A 23,384-nucleotide genomic window follows, 5' to 3' on the forward strand; every position below is an offset into this window, starting at 1 on the left:
ACGTTCCATGACGATATTTTTTATAAGAGAGTTTATTTTTTTATTAGTAATATGCATTGACTTCATTTAGAAAACCTTAAAGGGCGATTTTCTCAATATTTAGATTTTCAGATAGCTGTATTTCGGCCAAATACTGTCCTATCCTAACAAATCATACATCAATGGCAAGCTTATTTAGCTTTCATGTGATGTATAAATATCAAATTTAAAAATAATTGACCCTTATGACTGGTTGTGTGGTCCAGGGTCACATTTTATGGGTTAACTCAGCTCTATAAGATAACAATTGAAGGTCACCACTTTTTTCACTTTAAGTTTAACAATGTATTTTTCCCAGTGAAAACTCAGAGCTGCAATCAGACTCAATCATTCCAAAGACTGATTCCTACAGGCTACAGCGGAAATTTATGCTGGAAAATGTCATGCAGCAATTGCAGCTGTGAACTTAAAGTTCATGTCTGTCCAACGTTTACTTGATATCTTCTGCGGTGGAGTTGATCGGGTCTATCGTCTCAGAGGGGGCGACGAGAAGAACGCTGGTAACGCTGACCTAGAAACACATGCTTGTGAGCAGGTCTCACATGTTGAGAGCTGAAACCAAATCCGCTTGTGGCTCGGATGCATGAGAAATGCACACTACAAGAACGATCTCCTCAGGTTCGAATTAGAAAACTTCACGTTTCAAAAGCTGGATTTGAATCCCACTGGATTCCCGGGCGGATGAAACTGAGCACTTTATTTATTACGTAGAGTAAATTGTAAGGACGTGATTTGCTTGCATCACACTCTCGGAGGGAGACGAGCCCGCGCCTGGGAGCTGTCCCAGGCAACATGGTGCTGAAGCCGCAGCGAGAGCAGCATCCTCCGGCTTTACTGATGATCATCATCATAACAACTCGTGTTAGACAGATCTGCACAACGCCTATCGTCGCATGAACCGCAACGCTTTGGATTACCACGCAGGAGCCACTTCAGTATCTTCCCAGCAATTTGATTCAAAGGAAAGGCGCTGGATGTGACAAAACGACGGACTGTGGATGGCAAAAATATTTCCTCATCGTCGAAAGCGAATCTGTTTCTTCTCTGGACTGATTTTCGAAAGACATGTCTGACATTACACGGGACAATGAGCTAAACTGCCTTGGGATTTCTGCAACAAGGGCTGGGTGTTTAAGAAGATAGGCTGCCTGCACTAACAAGACGTTGGCACCTTATATCTTTCAGAAGGGGACTTGTGCGGGATGCATTTGTAAGCGGTCGAACCTGAAACATGAGATGAACGCCAAGGACAATTGCTGGATAATTGGCATGGTTGTGGCTGGGTTTGATTTCACGCAACACACTTTGTGTTCACATTAACACCATTACACGGCAGTCGCTTTTGGATGATGGCTAATAAGCGAGGACGGTGTGAACTGGAGAACAGAAATTGTGTATCCTACTGTGTGTGTGTGTGTGTGTATATCGTAGACTTCAAATTGTTTAATTATTAGACAAACCCAGGCTGCATTGTTTGGCTCTGCTGACGAATAGCCTGCATTTCTGTTGTCCTGCTTTTGATGAATAGATGCCACAGGCAAGAGTACCTCAGGGTAGGAGCTCCTTTGTCAGAAGCGGTTCGCGGGAATCCCCGATATTTTTCATTCAAATCGGGTTATTTGTCCGCAAATGTTCGATTTGAGTATTTGTAAGTATAAGGCCAGTTGATGTGAACGCCCTCAGTAGATAATGTTTTGTCAGGTAACCATAAATGTGCTTCACGTGGTAACATCTGAATGAACTGGTTTTCTTGAGGTAGGCTACTCAAGATGACGGAATCAACATTGGGTTACGAACAGGGTTACTAAAGGGTTACCGCTTTTGACAGCTACTATTACATGTGCGTACAATCGTCAGCTTCTCAATGGAAACACTAGCGCGATGATGTAGCTCTTATTAGAATAATAACTGTTGAAAATAAACACCTTCTCCATGTCCAAACGGTCAGTTAGAGTGAGGTGAGCTGAAAGCGGTGTTGCTCACGAGACTGAACCGGCTGCACAAGTGTCTTTCCTCGTTGGAAACCAAACAGTAAGTTCTGTTATGTGACCTGCTAGAGTCCAGTAACAGATAGCCTTAGAATTATAGGCCGTTTAAAAGCATAGACCGCCTTTCCATTATTCATAAGACGGGCACATGTTGTTGGCTATCGGTGTCATTGTATGGTGTTGGGGATTGTTGAGTCGCAGACCGATGCTGCGCCGCCAGGACAAGCAGAAAGGCCGCTGTTGCGTCTTGTTCAGTGACCTGAAGGTTTTCCTACTCAGGCCACCGGCACCGTCGGCATCGCCACCTGCCTTCACACCCATGAACGAAATAAACGCGGAGGGCAATGCGACGAGCAGCGCCACGGAGAGGAACTCTTTAGCCAACGGACATTACCAGCCGGTAGCAGGTGAGGCTGTGGACACACGAGGGAGCGAAGACTGGAGTCATAGCGGGGTGGATTCGCCGAGGACGCTGGACTGCTGCAGCTCATCCGAGGATTGCTCTAAGGAGAAGCTGGACGAGAGGTTATCTCTGAACAGCTGCACGGACAGCGGAGTCAGGACTCCTTTGTGTCGGATCTGTTTTCAGGGGCCAGAGCAGGTAAGGAGTCCACATGCAGCTACACTTTTTGTGCGTGCTCAATGTATGGGGATTGTTTATTGCACCTATTTTTTTCATACAGTATACTACACTTTGACAATTCCACCTGCTGTAATTAAAACGTCTAGGTTCTGGTGGTGCCAAAGTGACACCCTGCAGTGATAAGTTCATTGCACGCTTAAGACCACTTAAAAATGTAATTACGGATGAAGAAAATCGAGCTGAAACTCTGTCAGCAATTATTGTGTCAAATGAAAAGGATGGAAACAAAGATTTTGTTATAATAGAACATTTTCACAGACAATTGCACTGCGTGAATGTCTCTGCATATACATACAGTGGACTCAAAAAGTATTTGGACACTTAAGCTAAAATGTATGTGTGGCATTGCATTGCGTGATGAAATGTCAAAACAAGAGCCATTTACTCAAATAAAGAAGTGCACTTCGGCTCATACAGTATAGTACACTTTGACAATTCCACCTGCTGTAATTAAAACGTCTAGGTTCTGGTGGTGCCAAAGTGACACCCTGCAGTGATAAGTTCATTGCACGCTTAAGACCACTTAAAAATGTAATTACGGATGAAGAAAATCGAGCTGAAACTCTGTCAGCAATTATTGTGTCAAATGAAAAGGATGGAAACAAAGATTTTGTTATAATAGAACATTTTCACAGACAATTGCACTGCGTGAATGTCTCTGCATATACATACAGTGGACTCAAAAAGTATTTGGACACTTAAGCTAAAATGTATGTGTGGCATTGCATTGCGTGATGAAATGTCAAAACAAGAGCCATTTACTCAAATAAAGAAGTGCACTTCGCACACAAAAAAAATCAGTTGATATTCAAAATTACTTAAAGTATTACTTAAGTCAGAATTAAAAATGAATGAAAGCAAAGTGACATTTATTTTAAAAACAGAAAGCACACTCTTTTCAAGTAACATATCACTATAAAATATATACTGTCCAAAACGAAGACAAAGAAACACTTGTCACACACAAAAAAAAATTATAAATGTGACTAGATTACATAATGTAATATTAAATCAGTGGCATTTATTTTGCAAAAAGATAGCACAAGCACATTTTAAAGCACAGTATCTCATAAGAGAAATAGATAATACTGTTCAAAACTAATGCAAATGCATTTGGATACTTTCTTAGTGGACACTATAGTTGAAAATGTTCATAGTTAAAGGGGTAGGCTAGTTCACCCAAAAGCAATTATTCCATATTTATTTTCTCATACTGTTCTAAAGCTCATGATGTTCCAAATCTGTATTGTATGACCTATATTTCAACTAACTATTTTTGTCCAATGAAAAAAAGTCAAAACATTGGACCCCATTGACTTTCATTGAATAAATAAAAAAGCACTCACATTTTCAAAAAATATATTCATTTTTTCCCACAGAAGAAAAAAGGTCAGATTTGACATCATACAGAAAGCACACTCTTTTCAAGTAACATATCACTATAAAATATATACTGTCCAAAACGAAGACAAAGAAACACTTGTCACACACAAAAAAAAAATTATAAATGTGACTAGATTACATAATGTAATATTAAATCAGTGGCATTTATTTTGCAAAAAGATAGCACAAGCACATTTTAAAGCACAGTATCTCATAAGAGAAATAGATAATACTGTTCAAAACTAATGCAAATGCATTTGGATACTTTCTTAGTGGACACTATAGTTGAAAATGTTCATAGTTAAAGGGGTAGGCTAGTTCACCCAAAAGCAATTATTCCATATTTATTTTCTCATACTGTTCTAAAGCTCATGATGTTCCAAATCTGTATTGTATGACCTATATTTCAACTAACTATTTTTGTCCAATGAAAAAAAGTCAAAACATTGGACCCCATTGACTTTCATTGAATAAATAAAAAAGCACTCACATTTTCAAAAAATATATTCATTTTTTCCCACAGAAGAAAAAAGGTCAGATTTGACATCATAAATAACAATCTGATTTCATAATCACCAAAAGTGCAGTTTGCAAAAGTAATGGGAAAAATGAAAAGTCAAGGTAGCTTTTGAATGGATTTCTTCCCATTACACTTGATATTTTGTTATCCAACTGTGTCTGGATACTGCAAGTGAGATTCCACATCATTGCTGCTGTTCTTGAAGTGATTTGTCTCATAAATCTAACTGTTACTCTGCCCCAGTGGTTTTGTGACAGTGGCATTTATCCACAGCTAGGTGATTTGTTCTAATGGAATGCACCACATGACTGAAAGGTCAAGGGTTTGAACACAAAACATTGATCAAAGATTGAGCAGAACATTATATGACTGGCATACGGACACCTCTATTGACAGGTTTGATGTTTGGCCTTGTTTCATCTGTTTGTTTCGAGATCAATTACTGTAGGATAGTTTTGCGTTTTTATCATCGGAGAGTTTATCGCTCTGTCCTCTTCACAGGCTAATTTAGCCTGTAAATGCATGTGAAATTGTTTTATTTTCTCTTTCTCTCCCCCACGTTCTATCATTCTCTCTCTCTCTCTCTCTCAGTTGTTTCCTGTCTCTCTCCTTTTCACTTTCCCCACATCTCTTTCTCTTTCCTCTTTCCATTAATGTGGGCTGTGGCAGAGTTGTGTGGCTGCGGGCTGATGGATGGGCCTGTGAGTGTAATGAGAGCTGTGTAGAGAGCAGATGGGACTGAGGAGATTCTCTTCGCTCTGACTGAGCTGTATATGTCTCCAATCCAGACACACACTCCCTCTCTTTCTCACTCTCCTCTCCACTGTATGCTTCGACTTTCTCCAGCTGCCTCTCCCTTTTTCTTTCACTTTCAGAACCCCAAGTAGTAGATAAGGAAGGTTTCCTGTTCCCCTAAACACACCAGGGAGGGTGAGAACGATTCCTCTCTTGTGTACACAAAACACTCAGGAACAATTACAGGCTTGGGAAAAGAAATAAGTTTTCTCTTTCTCTACTCGTACTCTTGCTCTCTCTCACCCACAAAACCACTGAGGAAAAATGCTCTGGACCTCCTATGGTCTCATTTTAATCAGTGTTAAAACAAGAAATGGATTGTCACAGATGCTGGAGGTGATTTGAGTAGCCTAACTCTTGCACCCTGTTGTGAGAAGCCACTTACATGGACATCATTTCACCTTCATCAGAGAGAATAATTGGGCAACAGGCCCATGTTATTGGACACGACACAGACTAAATCATTAATTTAGTGTAGCATTATTAAACTGTATGAAGTGGGCATGTGGCTTCTTTGGCTTTATACTTAGTTAAATCTTTCTTCCATGTCTTTATAAGTATTTTGTCAGTCCACACTGAACCCAAAAGAATATTGCACACTTTGTGGTGGCGTTCGTGTGTGTTTATCTCGTAAAATACAATCTTCCTGACAACTTGAACACACCAGTAATAACAGCCAATGGGTGGGAACATATTTGATGTTTAGTTATTAGTGGGATTTTGGACCAATAAGATTTCACAGTAAATGGGGCTACCAAGTGTGACACTGCAGAAATAGAACTTGACAAAATGCCCTGTGAAAATGCCAATACATTTTGGCCAAAGTAGTTTGGTCTCATTTTAACTAGACCAAAATGACACATATATATCACTATCTATTATGTTGTTTACTAAATCAAAGAAATCTAAAGAGTATTTATAGAATAAAACATGTGGTGGAGGGGGTGGTTAGGTGTGAAAGAACTTTTTGTCTTCCGTACACAACCTCTTTTAAATATTCGCACATTTTTTCCTTCATTTGCTCTTTCTCTCTCTCTTTCAAAATTACCGTTCAGTGCTTTGGTGCTGTAGAACGCTGACGATGTAAAATCCCTGTGTGACCCACATTAATATGTCATTCATATGAAACATGGTCACATCAGTGTTACCAGAAGAAATATAAAAGCTTTAATTTACAGTATTTTGAAAGTGTTGTTATTATACATCAATAGTGAAAAATAGCTGAAACTGACATAGTCAGCATGACTCAAATTCCTTTTAAAGAATTGAATGCACAAGCAACAGTGAATGGAGAATAGTGTGGCCATGCTGTGCCTTTTTGTCACCCCAAAATGAGAGTGGGTGTCTGGGCCAGAATAAACCCATTACGTATCTGCACCTAGTGGTCTGGCCTTAGGAAACACCGGGACTATTCTCAGTGGGCCAGTCAGCTTGTGGGTCAGTTGTTGAAACCAATTTAAACATACAATCATTACAAAGGAGGAATAGTTCTGGCATTCCCATGAAAAGGTTCTTATTGCATATTACATGTCTTATTGTGGATGATTCCTCTGTGTGCACACACACACACACACACACTTGTTACAGAGGAATCATTCACAATAAAACATGTATATATAAAATATCTCTTGTATTTGGAAACATGCCAGATTTATGCTGACTTTTAGCCACAGTGGTGCTGTAATTGAAGTATTTTCTTTACCGTGTAAAACAGCAAAATACAGTCAATAGGCCTAAATATCAACTAGATTCAGTTCCCTTCAGAAGTTTGGAAAACACTAGGCAAAGTGGGGTATTGTTGGACAGTATCACCTTAAATCATAGTTTTTGGAGTAAATGCATCAAAATATCTTTTAATTATCATTGTAGATCTTCTTTATTATTAGTGTAGAATGAGTAGGCCTACAGTTTTCTTTTACCTTTTACTGCAGAAAAATTGACCAGAATAAACATCTCTAGCAAAAGATTTTCTAGATCAGATTTTACATCAGATTTTTAGCGTAGAGAAAGAAGGCTGATGTAAATGTGTACATGGATGATGACAGTTTGAGCTTGCATGATAAATATGCACAGTTTTACAACTGTACTCTGGTACAGCTGTACCCTTCATAATAATGGCAGTACAGTGGGAAATGCCCCTCAGACAGCTGTGATGCAGTCAATAGGCCTAAATATCAACTAGATTTAGTTCCCTTCAGAAGTTTGGAAAACACTAGGCAAAGTGGGGTATTGTTGGACAGTATCACCTTAAATCATCTTTTTTGTAGTAAATGCATCAAAATATATTTTAATTATCATTGTAGATCTTCTTTATTATTAGTGTAGAATGAGTAGGCCTACAGTTTTTTTTTACCTTTTACTGCAGAAAAATTGACCAGAATAAACATCTCTAGCAAAAGATTTTCTAGATCAGATTTTACATCAGATTTTTAGCGTAGAGAAAGAAGGCTGATGTAAATGTGTACATGGATGATGACAGTTTGAGCTTGCATGATAAATATGCACAGTTTTACAACTGTACTCTGGTACAGCTGTACCCTTCATAATAATGGCAGTACAGTGGGAAATGCCCCTCAGACAGCTGTGATGCCTGATTAATTGGATTAATGGATTAAACTTGGACGTGTTTCATTTTTTCAGCACACTTTTAAGTAATATCACACTAGCAACAGTGTTGATGATCGTGTTATATGATGATGCTAAAAATAACATTATTTGGTGTATTTTACGTGGTTTGAGGTTCACAAAACACATTATTTTCCACATACCATACATTATTGTTGCTCCTCTCTGCCCCGTCTTTCTGATATGCGTTGATTTTTACAAAGCTCATCGTTCTGAAGAGCACGGTGTGCTCTGATTGGCCAGCTATCCAGTGCATTTTGATTGTTACGCCCTTACCATATTTGGAAACACAGCGTCTCCACGACATGGTGGCGGTGGCAACAATACTACAGCGAGAATAAAAGTTACGCCTTCTTTCTTTGTGTAAACATTTGGGCTGTGTTATGCAAATCGTCCAACACAGTGACATAGATATGTGGGGGCGTGTAAATGAGGTGTTTTAGGAAGGCGTGGACGAGTCTTTTATAAACTTTTATAAAGAATAGGCTACCTCTTTGGTTTTGAGACTTTAGTCTTTGCAACTTTACAGATCTTTTAAATGCACAAACTGCTGGTAACACTCCAAAGACTAAGGAAAACTTCAAATCGCATCATATGACCCCTTTAAAAATGGCTGTGTGTTTTGACCATAGGCAATCACAAACATGCAGTAACAACGGTTGAATAAGCAAGAAGTTGATTATGGAGAAAGTTTTCATTTACACAGAATATTGCCAGTTACTTTGTTTATTTATACGGCTCTCTGCACATGATGTTGGGGGGAAACAAGACATTTTGGCCATGAATTAAGAATTTGTTCCAATAGTGACAGTTTAACTAAAACAAGAGACAGAGTTAATAAAACTTGGCCACCAATTAACAAGTCATGGGAACAAATTCCTTTTTTTCTCTCACATGAGGCGTTCTTATGCTCTGCCAGTGAAATTAGTTTAAAAGCCACAGCAGAATTACCATTCAACATCTTTGTGCTTTCTGCATGAATGAATCAGTGTTTTTGAATGACTTGATTGAGTGAATGATTCAATGATTTGCTCTTAAAATAAGCTACATGATTCATTCCTGTGTTTTTGAATGATTTTAACAGCTACTTGATTTGTTCCTGAATTAATTATTAGTGGTTTTGAATGAATCTGTTGAGCAACTTTTAAATACACTGTAAATCCAGTCAAGTTCGATGACTTGAACTAACTGTTGTATACTTAGGGTTGGTAGGCCACACAACATGCAGTTTATAGTCTGTTTATAAATCGTTCTAGTTATTTTCTGTATTCAGAATTCATTATTTTTAGTGTTGAATATTTTTTATAGTTTGTGTTCCTTATCAATGCTTAGACATATTTTCTAAAACCCTACTTTACCTTGGGAGTTTCTAAACTTTTGGAGGACACTGTAATACAAAAGGCACTTTTGTATTATATGCAAGCAGTTTCTAATACATTTGGGGTTGTTCTGTACTGGTAGACATCTCAGGCTGTTTTTGAGTCCCAGTTCATCCTTGACTGCAGCCGCTTTTACCAACTACCAACACTACATCCTTCTCTAGCAGGGTGTGTGTGAGTGTATGTGTTTAATAGAAAAAAATCTAGGCTAAAAAGAATCATTTAAAATTGGCATTGCAGTACGCTTTTAGAAAGCACATTACACACAATCCAATGCAAAAAAACTACACTTCTCTCTCACTGTCTCACTTTTTCGCCATCCTTCAAGTATGCTAATAACAGGAAATACGATTTATTTTATCACCGCTCAGGGCTGTTTACAAGGATTCTCTCTTTCATTTCTCTCCCTCTCACACTGGCCTAGGCTTGTTGTCTCTTTTCCTGTTTCACTCCTTATTTTCTGTCCCTTCGTGCCTCTTTAACTCACAAAGTCGTGCATAGGTTGTGCATCCTTCTCATTATAAAACACCATGCTCGGTTCTTACCGAGAGCTCGTTTCTTTCTGCTTCCATGAATCGGCTGCAGTGTAACGCTGACCTAACATCCAGCGCAATAAATTGGAGGCTGCGCTCACCACCGAGGGCTGTTAGGGGTTATGTATAAAGGATCAGCCATTCAGATTGTATTGATAGTTCTGCTTTAATACCACAATTAGATAAAGTGGCCTCTTCTCCCACTCTGACGAGTCGCACTCTGATCTCCCATCACACATCTCTGCTGCACAACGTATCATTACAACCCCAAACCATCAGTGATTATGTATAATTAGTATAGAACAAATCAAGTGATTCTGAATTTACTCGACAAATGGATGTACACTCAATTACAAAATCTCTACGTCCTCGGATTAGGCTCATTATAATGCATGTCAAATGAAATCAGAGGGACTTTACGCTGGGAATTAGCCGCATTCAGTTTTTAATGCTCTGCAGTATGGATATTTGATCACTGACGAATCAGTCGAGTGAATCTGAATAGCAGCGTCTGCATTTGATACAGGTTTCATAACTGTGGAACTAAACTGCATCAAAGACGCAGATTTTCCCAAAGCTAATGTAATCTGTTTAGAGCAGAGACTACTGCTGAGATTAAGGCCTAACATGGTAATCCAGTTAATTGAAGTTTGTTCATGACAGATGAAATGACACACACACATTCATACTGTGTTTGTCAACCTGGAGTCTCGTAAGAAAATCTAATCCTCTCAAAGAGAGAGGAAGTGACAGAGTCAGCAGTGTAAATGGCCTTGACACAGAACACACAATACACATATAAGCATAGCAGTGGTTGGATAAGTGGGCCAATAACCAGAAGAGTGTGGCTTTTTAAGCAAAGTCCAGCTGTTTTTTCCTTTGTAAAACATTCAGCTGTTTGTTGCCTGAATTAATTATTGTATGAATGCGAATGCATACTTATAACCTAGAGGTGTGTTCTCATTAAAACTGATTTATGTAAAATTTAGAAATCCTTTTTACTTATGGACTTTGACTTTTACACATACATATCTTTTCATGTTTAGGATGTTTAACACAGTACTATTCAAAATAGTTTTTTTTTCTTTTTGTAATGAATACTTTTATTCAGCGAGGACACATTAAACGGGTCAAAGGTGACAGTAAATATATGTAATGTTGAACTTTCTATTTAAAGAATCCTTATCATATTTTTCACAAAATATGAAGCAGTACAACAGTTTTCATCATTAATAATAATAAGAAATGTTTCTTGAGCAGCAAATCAGCATATTAGAATGATTTCTGAAGGATCATGTGACACTGAAGATTGGTGTAATGATGCTGAAATTCAGCTTTGCATCACAGCTATAAATTAAATTTTTTAATGTATATTCATGTAGAACACACTTATTTTAAAGTTTAATAATATTTCACAATATTACTGTTTTCCTGTAGTGCAGAAGAGACTTCTTTCAAATGTTTGAATGATAGTGTAAGTCTGGCTAGTATTTTATCATAGCAAAGATTTGGCCATGAATATTTTCTTTTTAATACATTTTAAATTATTATTCCATGTTTCACTCAATGAATACATGTTTCATAATGTTTATTATCACAAAGTTAATATGGACCTTTTTTCCTTTACAAAAAGTAGAAATGTGTGTTACAGTGAAGCAGTTAATATGTAAATGAGGTCAATCAATAAATGTAAAAAAAAACTCACTGTTTTAAAAGCATAGTCACAAGGTTTGGGAGATATCTACCAAATTGGCATCGGACGATGTCTACAGTGAAACATCGTGAACAATGGCGAATGTTTTGCAGATCCTGAGCACAATGACAAACATCTAATCTTGTCAAATGTGTGGTAAGTACCGCTCCATAGTATAGAGTCCTTGTGATCGCGAATCTCGAAAGTGAAAGTAAAATGAGAGCGCGCAATCGAATGCGGTTTCAATAGCGGCTCCCTGATGCCCGCAATTTATATACAGTCGCCTATACTTACCCAACGATATAATTGCGAGAAAAAGTATTGAAATATTTTGTATTTATTTATCTCGTAGGCTATTTATTCCCTTTAGGGTTTCCGTAGTACAGTTCATTTCCTTTCCGAATACGGAACTGGGATGCGGCGGATTGCAGGAGAAGGCGTTGGGGGGGGGGTGTCACGATGTCAGCTTAACATCGTGATGTCTGTCAGCCATCGGCGATGGACGATGCATCGTCTATCGGCCCAACCCTAATAGTCACAAGACATAAACAGTATGCATGTTAATTTGATTTTACTAATCTTTTATATGGTTTCTACATCCAGTATTTATCTACAATGACTAAGGGTGCAACGGATCGTAGATGATCCGTGATCCGTACGGATCAGGCTGCACGGTTTGGCACGCATGTGATTAGCAGATTAACTGTTAAATTGAACCATCATAGAGTTAAAGTTTATCATTTGCACATGTTTTGTCTTGGCAGTTTACACATTCAAGCAATTTTACCTCGTGCGCTGTTTTCTGTGCGCTCAGCCGCTGCCGCACACATCCAAAGCGCGCACGCAGAGAGAGAGACACCCATGAACAGCTAATTGATTCCTCTTTCACATACACACAAAGTTATGTTAAAATACCCGTTTTGGCAAGTATTGTAGTAAACACAGTCGGTTATGTCTTAAGTGAACGTAAACAGCTGAGAAAAAACCTGATGTGTGTCAGTATTAGGTCCATGCATTTGATCTTAAAGAGACAGCAGCCAATAAATACCTGTTTCTGTCTGCTAATCAAATAACACCACAGCGCTAACAGAGATTAATCTGTATTTAACTTGTGCAGTGAGCACTATTGTGTTATTTTACACTTAATTATTACATTTCTGCTCCTAAATGCTACTGTTTCTGACATTATTTGTAACTGTGTTTTGTTGTATTCATCTATGGGTGTAATTTGTGTAATTGTTCTTGTTTTATTACTAACTTTATTAAAGCTAGTAGTTTTGCTGTGGTATAGAAGTACTTAAAGTAAGCTTTCATACATTTTTATTTAAATTTTTTTTGCTGATCCGAAAAATGATCCAATCCGTGACTCAAAATCCGTAATATGATCCGAACCGTAAATTTTGTGATCCGTTGCAATACTCAAAATGACAATGTTTAGCAGAAGAATTAATTTAAGTGCTTTTATAAAATTACAAGCTTCACATGTATGCTTTTAAATCCTCCCAAAATTGATCCATCTGTGATTATTGATCCATAAGTGATTCTCTGTAATCTCCATTTTTGCTTTAAAAAAATAAAAACAAAATTATTTGTTGTGGTAACGAATGTGCCACAATTGCTGTCAACTGCACCCAGAATATTCCTTTAAGTAGAATCTCTACAGCTAGCTATACAGACTTGTAAAGATGCATATACTGTTGAAGCACAGGTGTAGGGCACTCATGACATATAAGGCGCTGTGGTGCTCATGGGAACCCAAGATCAAGTCTGATCTGGGTCATGTCCCGAACTCATGTCCCCCCCATCTCAGTAATTTTTCAGCAATTAAAAAATGCTTATATGTACATATACTTGTATAATATGTATAAAATTTACACCATGTGAAGTTATTCATTTATAATAAATAATTCATTTATAATAAATATGATAAAGAACTTAATAGCAAAGTTTGCTTTGCTTTGTGTGTTTAGTAGAATTCATCAGAGGTTTATATTCAGAAATTGTAATCTTTTCCTGGAATGACACAAACATACACCCACATACAGTAAGTTCAGCAACAACATCAGCAGTGTTACAGACAACAGTATATGTAGTCTGATGACCACTGTACATTTAAAAAGTGTTCTTTGGATGCATATGACATATTCCTAATATGTGACCCTGAACCACAAAACCGAAATTGAGATTTATACATCATCTGAAAGCTGAATAAATAAGCTTTCCATTGATGTATGGTTTGTTAGGATAGAATAATATTTGGCCGAGATACAGCTATTTGAAAACCTGGAATCTGAGGGTGCAAAAAAAATCGAAATGTTGAGAAAATCACCATTAAAGTTGTCCAACTGAAACATGATATTTACTTAATTTCCTAATGATTTTTGGCATAAAAGAAAAATCTATAATTTTGACCCATACAATGTATTTTTGGCTATTGCTACAAATATACCCCAGCGACTTAAGACTGGTTTTGTGGTCCAGGGTCACATATGTGAACACACATGTGTGGGAAAATATAGAATATACTGACTAATTAATTTATGTATAATTTATTAATTAATTTGTAGTATTCTTAAAGCTGAAATGGGTATCCGGTAGGTGGCAGAGGCCAGGAAGAGAACCCCCGAGTAGACCTAGAAAAGAAAGAAGAGAAGAAAACGGGTACACTTTACATTTAGCATTACTCTAGTTGTGACCAGTGTTGGGAAGGTTACTTTGGAAATATAATAGGTTACAGATCACAAGTTACCCTATTTAAAATGTAATAAGTAGTGCACCTATTTTAATTACTTTATTAAAGTAACTGACTACGTTTGATTACTTTTTGATTACTTTTCAACTGTTAATCATTTTCAAACATTTAAACCAGGCAGGGTTAACTTTACAGTAGCACTGATTACTGATTACTGACTTTCAAAATCCTTCATCACTTGAATTAAGATTATAATAATTATAATCTTAATTCTGAGGTTAAATACAGATTTAAAATCATAACAAGAAATAGTTTAATAGCTATTATACTGTTTTTTAAATCAAATCTTTGCACAGCTATGGAGGGAAGTACTGGCATGTAACAATGCCTTGGAAAAAACAGTTAAGCTTAAAAAATAAAGCACATAAACCCTAGTAGGAAATAAATCATTTATCAAATAAGCATATGTCCTATTCTGTGTCCTAAACTCCTGAAACATTGGTGTCTCAATGCAGTCAATGCAGTTTGGGAAAGAAATCAATTAAATCTGTATGTGTGTGTGAAAATATTCAGATGTAATCCCCTTTGTAATGTTTAACATTTTCAGAACTGTAATTTAATTACCCATTTTTTTCTCAGTAACTGATTACAGTTACATTTGTGTTGTCATTCAATTGCATAATTCTGTTACATGTAACTAATTACTCTCCAACACTGGTTGTGTCCGCGTCTGTGAATGATCTCTCAAATGATGCTGGCTAAATAAAAAACCCAAAACATATCACACACTTATTAACCCCTTCCTTCAAGTATGTTACATATGTGCTTCAGCATAGCGAGAAACTTGACTCTTCTTCATGAAGGTAGACAGCTGTAATGAGCATGTGAAATATCACCCTATCATTACAGGCCTGTGTCATTAATTTGATGGAAGTATAAGCAGCTTCAAAACACATAAGGAAATGAATGACAGTAGCAGCAATATCTCAGAGTGCCTAGACTGTCAGGACGGATAGAAACACATTACAGAAGTTGGGGTTTAAATGTTCACACATTGCCAATGTGTCAGAGATAGCGAGGGCTGACAGAGAGGAGGTGAGCAGTGGAACCTTGACAATGAGAGGATGTGGAATCACTCTGCCCTTTTATTCTATTTGTTCACAACAAGTTCTGAGTCTTTCGTCCAGAGAGACTAACAGATACCTGTTCGGAGCCTGTGGCCCACAACTTGTAATGCAGCAACAGATATGACCACGTTCTGAGCCTCCAGCCTGTGAGAAGAGAGATATTCTACGTTTAGAGACTTCATCCAGCAAGACAACAACAGATAGAGAGACAAAGTGGATTGACCAAGTTCTGAGTCTCTACTCTCTAGTCCAGAGAGGCAGAAGAAGATTTGCAACAAGGTTAAGCTCCGGTGAGAATAAACGTTTCTGATTTAATCTTGAATCTTGATGTTAATGCAGAGTAGTGATAAACAGATATACTTTACATAGAACTATTTTGAGATTATCACATATCCGCTTGGTCAATTAAGTGTTCCCTTTGTCCAGGGACGCGGGAAGTAACCTGTTTTCACATGGTTGCAAATGCAATGCCAAGTTTGTTCATTTAAATTTATTCAGTTTTAGCATTTAATAATTTATTTGTAATGATCTCTGAAATGTAAATTGTAAGTGGGCTATAATAAACCCATGTTTATCTTTATAAACATGATTAATTTTACTTGTGATGTTTTCTATATGGGAAGATTAGCCTAATCCTCATGAACACGTGACGCTAGCGCGTGGTATCAGACATGAACTGTACAGAATGCAAACAAGATTAACTTAAAGGAGATAATGGCGCAAAAGCGAATTTCCGATTTTTTTAAATGCCCATCCCAACAAAAACTTTCCAAAATCGGCATCCAAACAACACCAGCCCCAGCCCCAGCACGAGCACCGACGTAAGTGACCCCCCCTCACCCAACACGGACACACACAGCACCCCCAACCGAAAACATTTTCCCGCGCCCCTGCCTTTGTCACTCATGTACAAAAAAACGTATTCTGTGGCTATACTATGGTTACCACACCTCAAGAATTAAAGTTTTTTGGGTGTTAGTTTCAATATGTTAGTCTTAAGGTTATCTATAAGGCAGTGTGCTCCAAAACAGTGACAAAATTCGCATTTGGAAGATATAAGCATTCAAAGCTTGCAGTTCGTCACTTCCGCCAAAACGGCTCAACGATTTTTTTGACGTCACATCGTACTTCAGCATCTCATCAAACTTTCTGTCCAATCAAATGGACTAATGAATGCATGCATGACAGTTCAATCTTTTTACATTAGGTTTGGACTTAATGTGTTCGTAACATTGCCAAATGTATTCTGGTTGTGGTTTGGTAAGTGAAAATTGCACTGGTAAAACTTTAATGACACTTTTCTAAATGTGTGTTTGGACTATGCAAATAAGTTCCACGGGGCAAAGGGTGGGCCACACCATGTCCCCCAACTCCGATGGAAACAGCCAATCACAGCACAGAAATGGAGAAGCACCAGATTGCAATCGCCTCCTCATCAGAAAGAGATAAAGATACCTTCCCAAAAGAAATACCTTGTTCTGAGTCTCTGGCCTATGAAGGTGAGACTGTAACACTACAGGGAAAACAGCATCCGATACATTCGAGTCCTGCGAATGAAGGAACAGATCAAACAGATCATTGTTCACAACAAGTTCTGAGTCTTTCGTCCAGAGAGACTAACAGATACCTGTTCGGAGCCTGTGGCCCACAACTTGTAATGCAGCAACAGATATGACCACGTTCTGAGCCTCCAGCCTGTGAGAAGAGAGATATTCTACGTTTAGAGACTTCATCCAGCAAGACAACAACAGATAGAGAGACAAAGTGGATTGACCAAGTTCTGAGTCTCTACTCTCTAGTCCAGAGAGGCAGAAGAAGATTTGCAACAAGGTTAAGCTCCGGTGAGCAAACCTTCACTTCAAGGTACTTTTTCTTGCGTGTTCCTGGCAAGGACCTTCTGCAGCTACTCCAGGGCCACATCTGTGTGTTCCAGATTTTAGGACCCTTTGGTGTTCCAGGAGATCAGCATCCTACAGTGCTTTGTGTTCAAGATTGTTGAATCGGATTCCTGCTCCTTTCCCCACTGCATTGTTACCAGCACAACCAGTGCAGTGTTTCCCATACATTGATTTATTTGTGGCGCCTGCCACAATATCAAAACTGACCTCCACAAATAGATTTTCCAAAAGGCTTTGACTTCGTTGAATAAACATGAGCACTGCACGTTTCAAAATCGAAACCCGGTGCGGGTGTTTTTATATTACTGTATTTCTGAAGGAGACCGACTGTCTTCATTTCATCTTGCTTGTAATGTCTGATAAAGCAGCATTTGTGAGTGGAGCGCTGCTTTGTGTACAGTTACCGGGAAAACCTCGATCTCTACCACTCCAACAGCGCCTCCTGCTGGCAGAGAATGAGTTTGCATATATATGCCACCACAAATACACTCTTAAAAATAAAGGTGCTTCACGATGCCATAGAAGAATCTTTTTGTCTAAATGGTTCCATAAAGAACCTTTAACATCTGAAGAACCTTTCTGTTTCACAAAAGGTTCCTTGGGATGAAAGAAGGATTTTCAGATTATAAAAAGGTAAGAAAGAGATGGTTCTTTAAAAAACCTTTGACTGAATGGTTCTTTGTGGAACCAAAACTGGTTCTTCTATGGCATCGCTTGAAGAACCTTTTGAAGCACCTTTATTTTTAAGAGTGTAGAGTCTGAGGCCCTGTCCACACGAACGTGGGCATTTTCAAAACCGCAGCTTTTTCTATGTGGTTTGACCATTCGTCCACACGCAAACGCAGCACCAGGTCACTGAAACCGAACATTTTTGAAAACACCTGCCAGGGTGAAGATTTTCAAAAACTTTGGTTGCAGTGTTATCGTGTAGACAGCGAATCCGGAGTTTTTGGCTTGTGACTGCGCTGTTATCTCCACCTACTGGAAACCTCTTCAGGCTTCTGATTGGCCAACATGGCTTTACGGTTGAGATTATATCGCCACCTGTTGGTTTGGCATGCTCTTGACAGTGCTTCTTAGCATGCTTTTGCGTTTTCATGTGGACAGAGATTTTTTTTATTACACTTGTGTCTTTCTTGTGTTGATGATACAGAAAGAGGTTCTACAAATTAGAAATCCCACCAATCTTTCTTATGTGATGTATTCATAACCACACCTTAAGTGACACGTGATCCAAAAAATCATAACGTCATTGGTGACGTACCAATCACTACACTATTTCGCCTCCCTAGGTTAGCGAAAGCAAATTCACTACACATGAACTAACAATGAGTAAATATTCAATATATATTCAAATTTACAAAATGTTTATATTCACGTTTGTTCATAGTGCATTAATTAATGTTAACAGATACAACTGTTAATCTTAATGTATTATTAAATGTTAAGATTACCATAACTAAGATTAATAAATGCTTTAGAAGTACTGTTCATTGTTAGTTAATGTTAACTAATTGTAACAAATGAAACCTTATTGTAAAGTGTTACAGATTTAATTTATATTGTCATTTTACTAAAACCAAAACAAATTATTGAAAAATTATACATTTTACTCAAATTTTCCATGGACTTCCTTGAGGCCACGCACTAGATATTTCACATCAGCTATTAATATTAAATGAATTAATATTAAATGAATATTAACCTCACTAATATTGAATGATTTTGATCTTGAATTGTGAGAAATAAATTTTTCTGATATTCTGATAAAACTACATGATGGCATGGTACAGTGAGATGAAAGGTGGGTAGTTTGCCTGTAGTTCTGCTTTCTGCTTTCTGTAGTTTTCTTGTCAAATTATACCTGGATCATTTGCCACACTGAATTGCAGTAGGTGTTACAGTATGAGCAGGGAAGTGATGTGTGAGTGAATGTGTGAGCATGTGTGGGCATGCATGCGTGTGTTATGAGCCATTATGTGCCTATACATGAGATTAAGAATAGATGAACATTTCAAATTTGCATCAGTTGTCAGAGGGAGTAAATAAATTACTATTTTGTAGAAATATTAATGAATGATAACCTGAAACCAGTGGATGAGCACTAGTGTGTTGCAACCCAGAAATGTGTTGTAGGCCTGTTCTGATGCAGACAGCAGTGGAAAAAACAATCGCAATGCTACCGGCAAATAATAAAATGATAAAGGATGGCAAAACAAATAGTTTCATCAACTGGAGGGAGGAAAAAAACGCTTTACATGTTGACGTCAAAGAGCATGTGACTATGTCAAACTCCAAAATTCACAAAAGTCACAAAGAATATAGTCAAAAGTAACCAGTTTACCTTATAGGCTTTGGCTTATCCTGCTGTTTTTGTGTTGTATCTGCACTTGTCAGTGTTAGAAACAAGATCCACTGACCAAAACCATCATGGGTTGTGAGCAATTGACTGCAAGGGCAATAAAATAATCAAATAGCGAGAAGAGATAAAAATCTATTCAACTAATCAATATTTTATGTATTTATTTATTTTATAAATGCAAGTTTATTCAAAGCTCTGAAAGTACAGAAAACGTTTGCTATGTTCACTTTTGTTTCTATAACTACCTAAATGAACTTTAAAATGCACTTTGAAACAGTGATAAAGGTCAGTCTGGGTGAACACAAAGACACGCATGTTTTGATCAGGTCCTCTTTACATTTACACCAGCCTTGAATAGTCTGGCCCAAGTCTAGACTGGAAAACAGTGTGGTTTTTATAAAGAGGTCTGCAGAAATACTGATATGACCTTAGACACCTAGGCTCTTCAACAAGTTTCTTGCAGGGGCCAGAAAACTTGCATAGGAACAAACATTTTCAGATGAATTATTCAATTTTAACTCTTTCATTGTAACTTGTTAAGGAATAGTTCACACAAAAATGAAAATTTGCTGAAAATGTACTCACCCTTAGGCAATCCAAGATGTAGATGAGTTTGTTTCTTCATGGAAATTTATCATTACAACACTTGCTCAACAATGGATCTGTTCACGCAATGCAATTTACTAACATTTGCGCTCGTCAAATTACTGGAATTTGCACTAATATTTAATGCCCAAAAAGCATGTCTTAAATTTTTTTCCACTTGAAATGTTGCTTGGAGGAGGTACCACAGCGAACAAACAGTGCGTGGTTGAAGGAAGAACATTTTTTCCACACGTACAGTATTAATTTATTTGGAATGCCAAAAGAACACAATATCCAAATCCGAACATATCCTTATGTTAATTTGCACTGTGCTTGGTAGATTGTAGTCATTATGGAAATGAGGTGTTGCGCCTGTGTTCTTAAATGCGCATTGTCAGTAAATTATCCACAAAAATTTCCACGCCCTATGGTGCTATTTTGAAATCGCGCTAATTTGCCCTGTTTAGTAAAACTGGCCCATAGTCACTTACAGTGAATTCAAGTTACATTTTATCAATTTATTAGTATATGAAAGTTGAACCCATGACCTTAGCATTGTAATCACTAGTGCCATGCTCACTTAGAAAAGCTATGCATTAAAAATCTTAAATTAGGTCTATGACAAAATTTTTGCATTGGCATAGTTGACACAAAACAAAACAAAATTATTTATTTTACGTAAATAAACGTTTATTTTTATTATTATTTTACGTTAAAAAACCATACAACACACTTATGTACAGACAAAAAATTTATAAGATTTACTTTCCCACTTAGTCTTGATTTGTGTCAATAAGAGTAAAACTGTAAACTGCAGCAGTTTGTACCTGGAGCTGCTTGAATGTGAGCCAGATCGGGACTGTTTTCAGCAGTTTGTCAATGAGCGTCATGGTAAAGAGTAGGACATAACCCTGTGCATGTAGAGCTAAATGAGTGTGTCAGTTCAGTGAGGGACATCAAGCCGACTGCTGGAAACGATGCTCATTAGCGCCGCCCCTCAGAGCTCCAGGGCAAAGTAGTGACCTGCGTTTTCTTACCATGAATAACTTGAAGGGAATTTGAGTTGCCATCCTGATTTCTCCCTAAATATCTCCTTCTGAGAACTCTGTGGGTAAATAATTCATACTTTATTCTGATGGAAATTCAGTACCCCTTATCTACACTCTAAAAAAATGCTGGGTTAAATACAACCCAGCGCTGGGTAAAATATGGACAAACCCAGCTACTGGGTTGTTTTCACCCAGCAGTTGGGTTACTGCCCAGAAGGCTGGGTTAAATATTTAACCCAACTGTTGGTTGAAAACAACCCAATCGCTGGGTTTGTCCATATTTTATTGTATTTAACCCAGCATTTTTTAGAGTGTAGGTGCTAAACTGAAGTAATCTAAAAAAGACGGTGCAGCAAATCTGATCAGTGCAGGAAGGTAATTTCTATCAGTGCCATAGGGATCAGTTTGACGCAGCTCCAATCAGTTAGCAAGTCCCAACGCACTGTTGCTAGGGACCAAACAGACGCTTTTATCTGATCATCCCTCATCATGGTGTGTGTATGTGTTTGTAAGGCCAAATGATAGATGCCGTCATTGTGTCTGGTTTCTATTTACGAAGCTATGGAATTTGCTATGACGAATGTTCGCTCTTGTGTAAATAGTACCGGACGGATGTATAGATATACTTTGCACTGGTTTAATGAGCTCAAAATAAACACGCTGGATTAGGCAACTATTTGTCACCCACACAAATCTCACTAGAGGCACGTTTGAAATGTGTGCTGTTTTAAAACATCTTAAATACTGCTGTGAGGCTTCTGTGAAGATGTTTTGACATGCAGCACTTGAAATGTTTAAGCCTGCAGTAAGACATGTGATTTTGAGGCAGTGAGTTTGTTGTCTCGGTTTATGCATGATTCACATGAACTGCAAAGCAGTAATCAATCGAATTATGTCCCTTTGCTGCTGAAAAGGGATTGTGGAGTTTTTATTATCTATTGAAGTCAAACTGGACACAGTTTTTTAACAAGACATGCAACGCTGTTAAACCATCTTTCCCAAATGAATGTCCCATGGGTACAGTTTTTGTGAAGGTCACTGGGGCTTGTCCCAAGTAACTCTTAAGTGGTCCTCATTAATAATTTGCACAACTAATGGATGGGTCAATGATGTGACGCTCATGTTTTGGACTGGATCTATTAATTTATTTAAAAATACATGAATAATGCAATTCATACATAAAATGGCTTGAATATACCTCTTCTATGATGAGCATGTTTTTGAAGTCTCAATTAAAATTCATTTTGATATTTTTGGGGACATAATGTCAAAAATGTTAGGATGATAGCGTCACCATTAAAAATTATGAGGTCAAAAAAAAAAAAAAAAGAAACTAAAAGGACACATATGCACAAATCATATGCACAAGATCAATAACAAGCATTTAGAAAATTTTCATTTCATCCTGACTTAAAGACATGGACATGAAAAAAAAAAAGATTATAATTCAAACTTTTTTCTCATAAAAAGACAAAAAGTCAGAAATGCAAGACATGAAATAAGAACTATGAGATATAAACATGCAATTTTGAGAAGAAAAGGAACTGCAAGATGAAAAGTCGCAATTCCATTTTTTTTTTAATTCTGTGGTGGAAACAAGCTTCCATATCTGTATGGAAAATTTTCTAAATTACAATATGTAAATTCAGATTTAGAGAAAAAAAATTTTAGTACTGTAAGAAAAAGGGAATTCTGAGTTTATATCTTGGAAATCTGACTTTTTTTCTCAGAATTGCAAGTTTATATCTTAACTTTTTGTTTTAAAGGGGTCATATGACGTTGCTAAACAGAACATTATGTTGTGTATTTGGTGTAATGCAATGTGTTTATGTGGTTTAAGGTTCAAAAAACACATTCTTTTCCACATATTGTACATTATTGTTTCTCCTCTATGCCCTGCATTTCTAAAATGCGTCGATTTTTACAAAGCTCATCGGTCTGAAAAGCGAGGTGTACGCTGATTGGCCAGCTATCCAGTGTGTTGTGATTGGCCGAATATTTCAAGCGTGTGACGGAAATGTTATGCCCCTTACCATACTGTGATGCCATGTCCCGGCACGATGAGACAAAACC

The 23,384-nt window shown here is 37.5% G+C and overlaps 1 protein-coding gene across 1 annotated transcript in view; it reads left to right on the plus strand.

Annotated features, from left to right (window-relative positions):
* Positions 1–2,175: 2,175 nt before the first annotated feature.
* Positions 2,176–23,384, plus strand: part of LOC107588852 (E3 ubiquitin-protein ligase MARCH4-like) — a 38,503-nt gene continuing 17,294 nt past the window's right edge. Inside the window, exon 1 of the mRNA XM_016277093.1 lies at positions 2,176–2,628. Within this exon, the coding sequence (XP_016132579.1) occupies positions 2,176–2,628 (453 nt within the window). The remainder of the gene's footprint in view (positions 2,629–23,384) is intronic.

Source organism: Sinocyclocheilus grahami, unplaced genomic scaffold (assembly GCF_001515645.1).
Source record: "Sinocyclocheilus grahami isolate Dianchi unplaced genomic scaffold, SAMN03320097.WGS_v1.1 scaffold108.1, whole genome shotgun sequence".
In the NCBI taxonomy this organism is placed as follows: domain Eukaryota; kingdom Metazoa; phylum Chordata; class Actinopteri; order Cypriniformes; family Cyprinidae; genus Sinocyclocheilus; species Sinocyclocheilus grahami.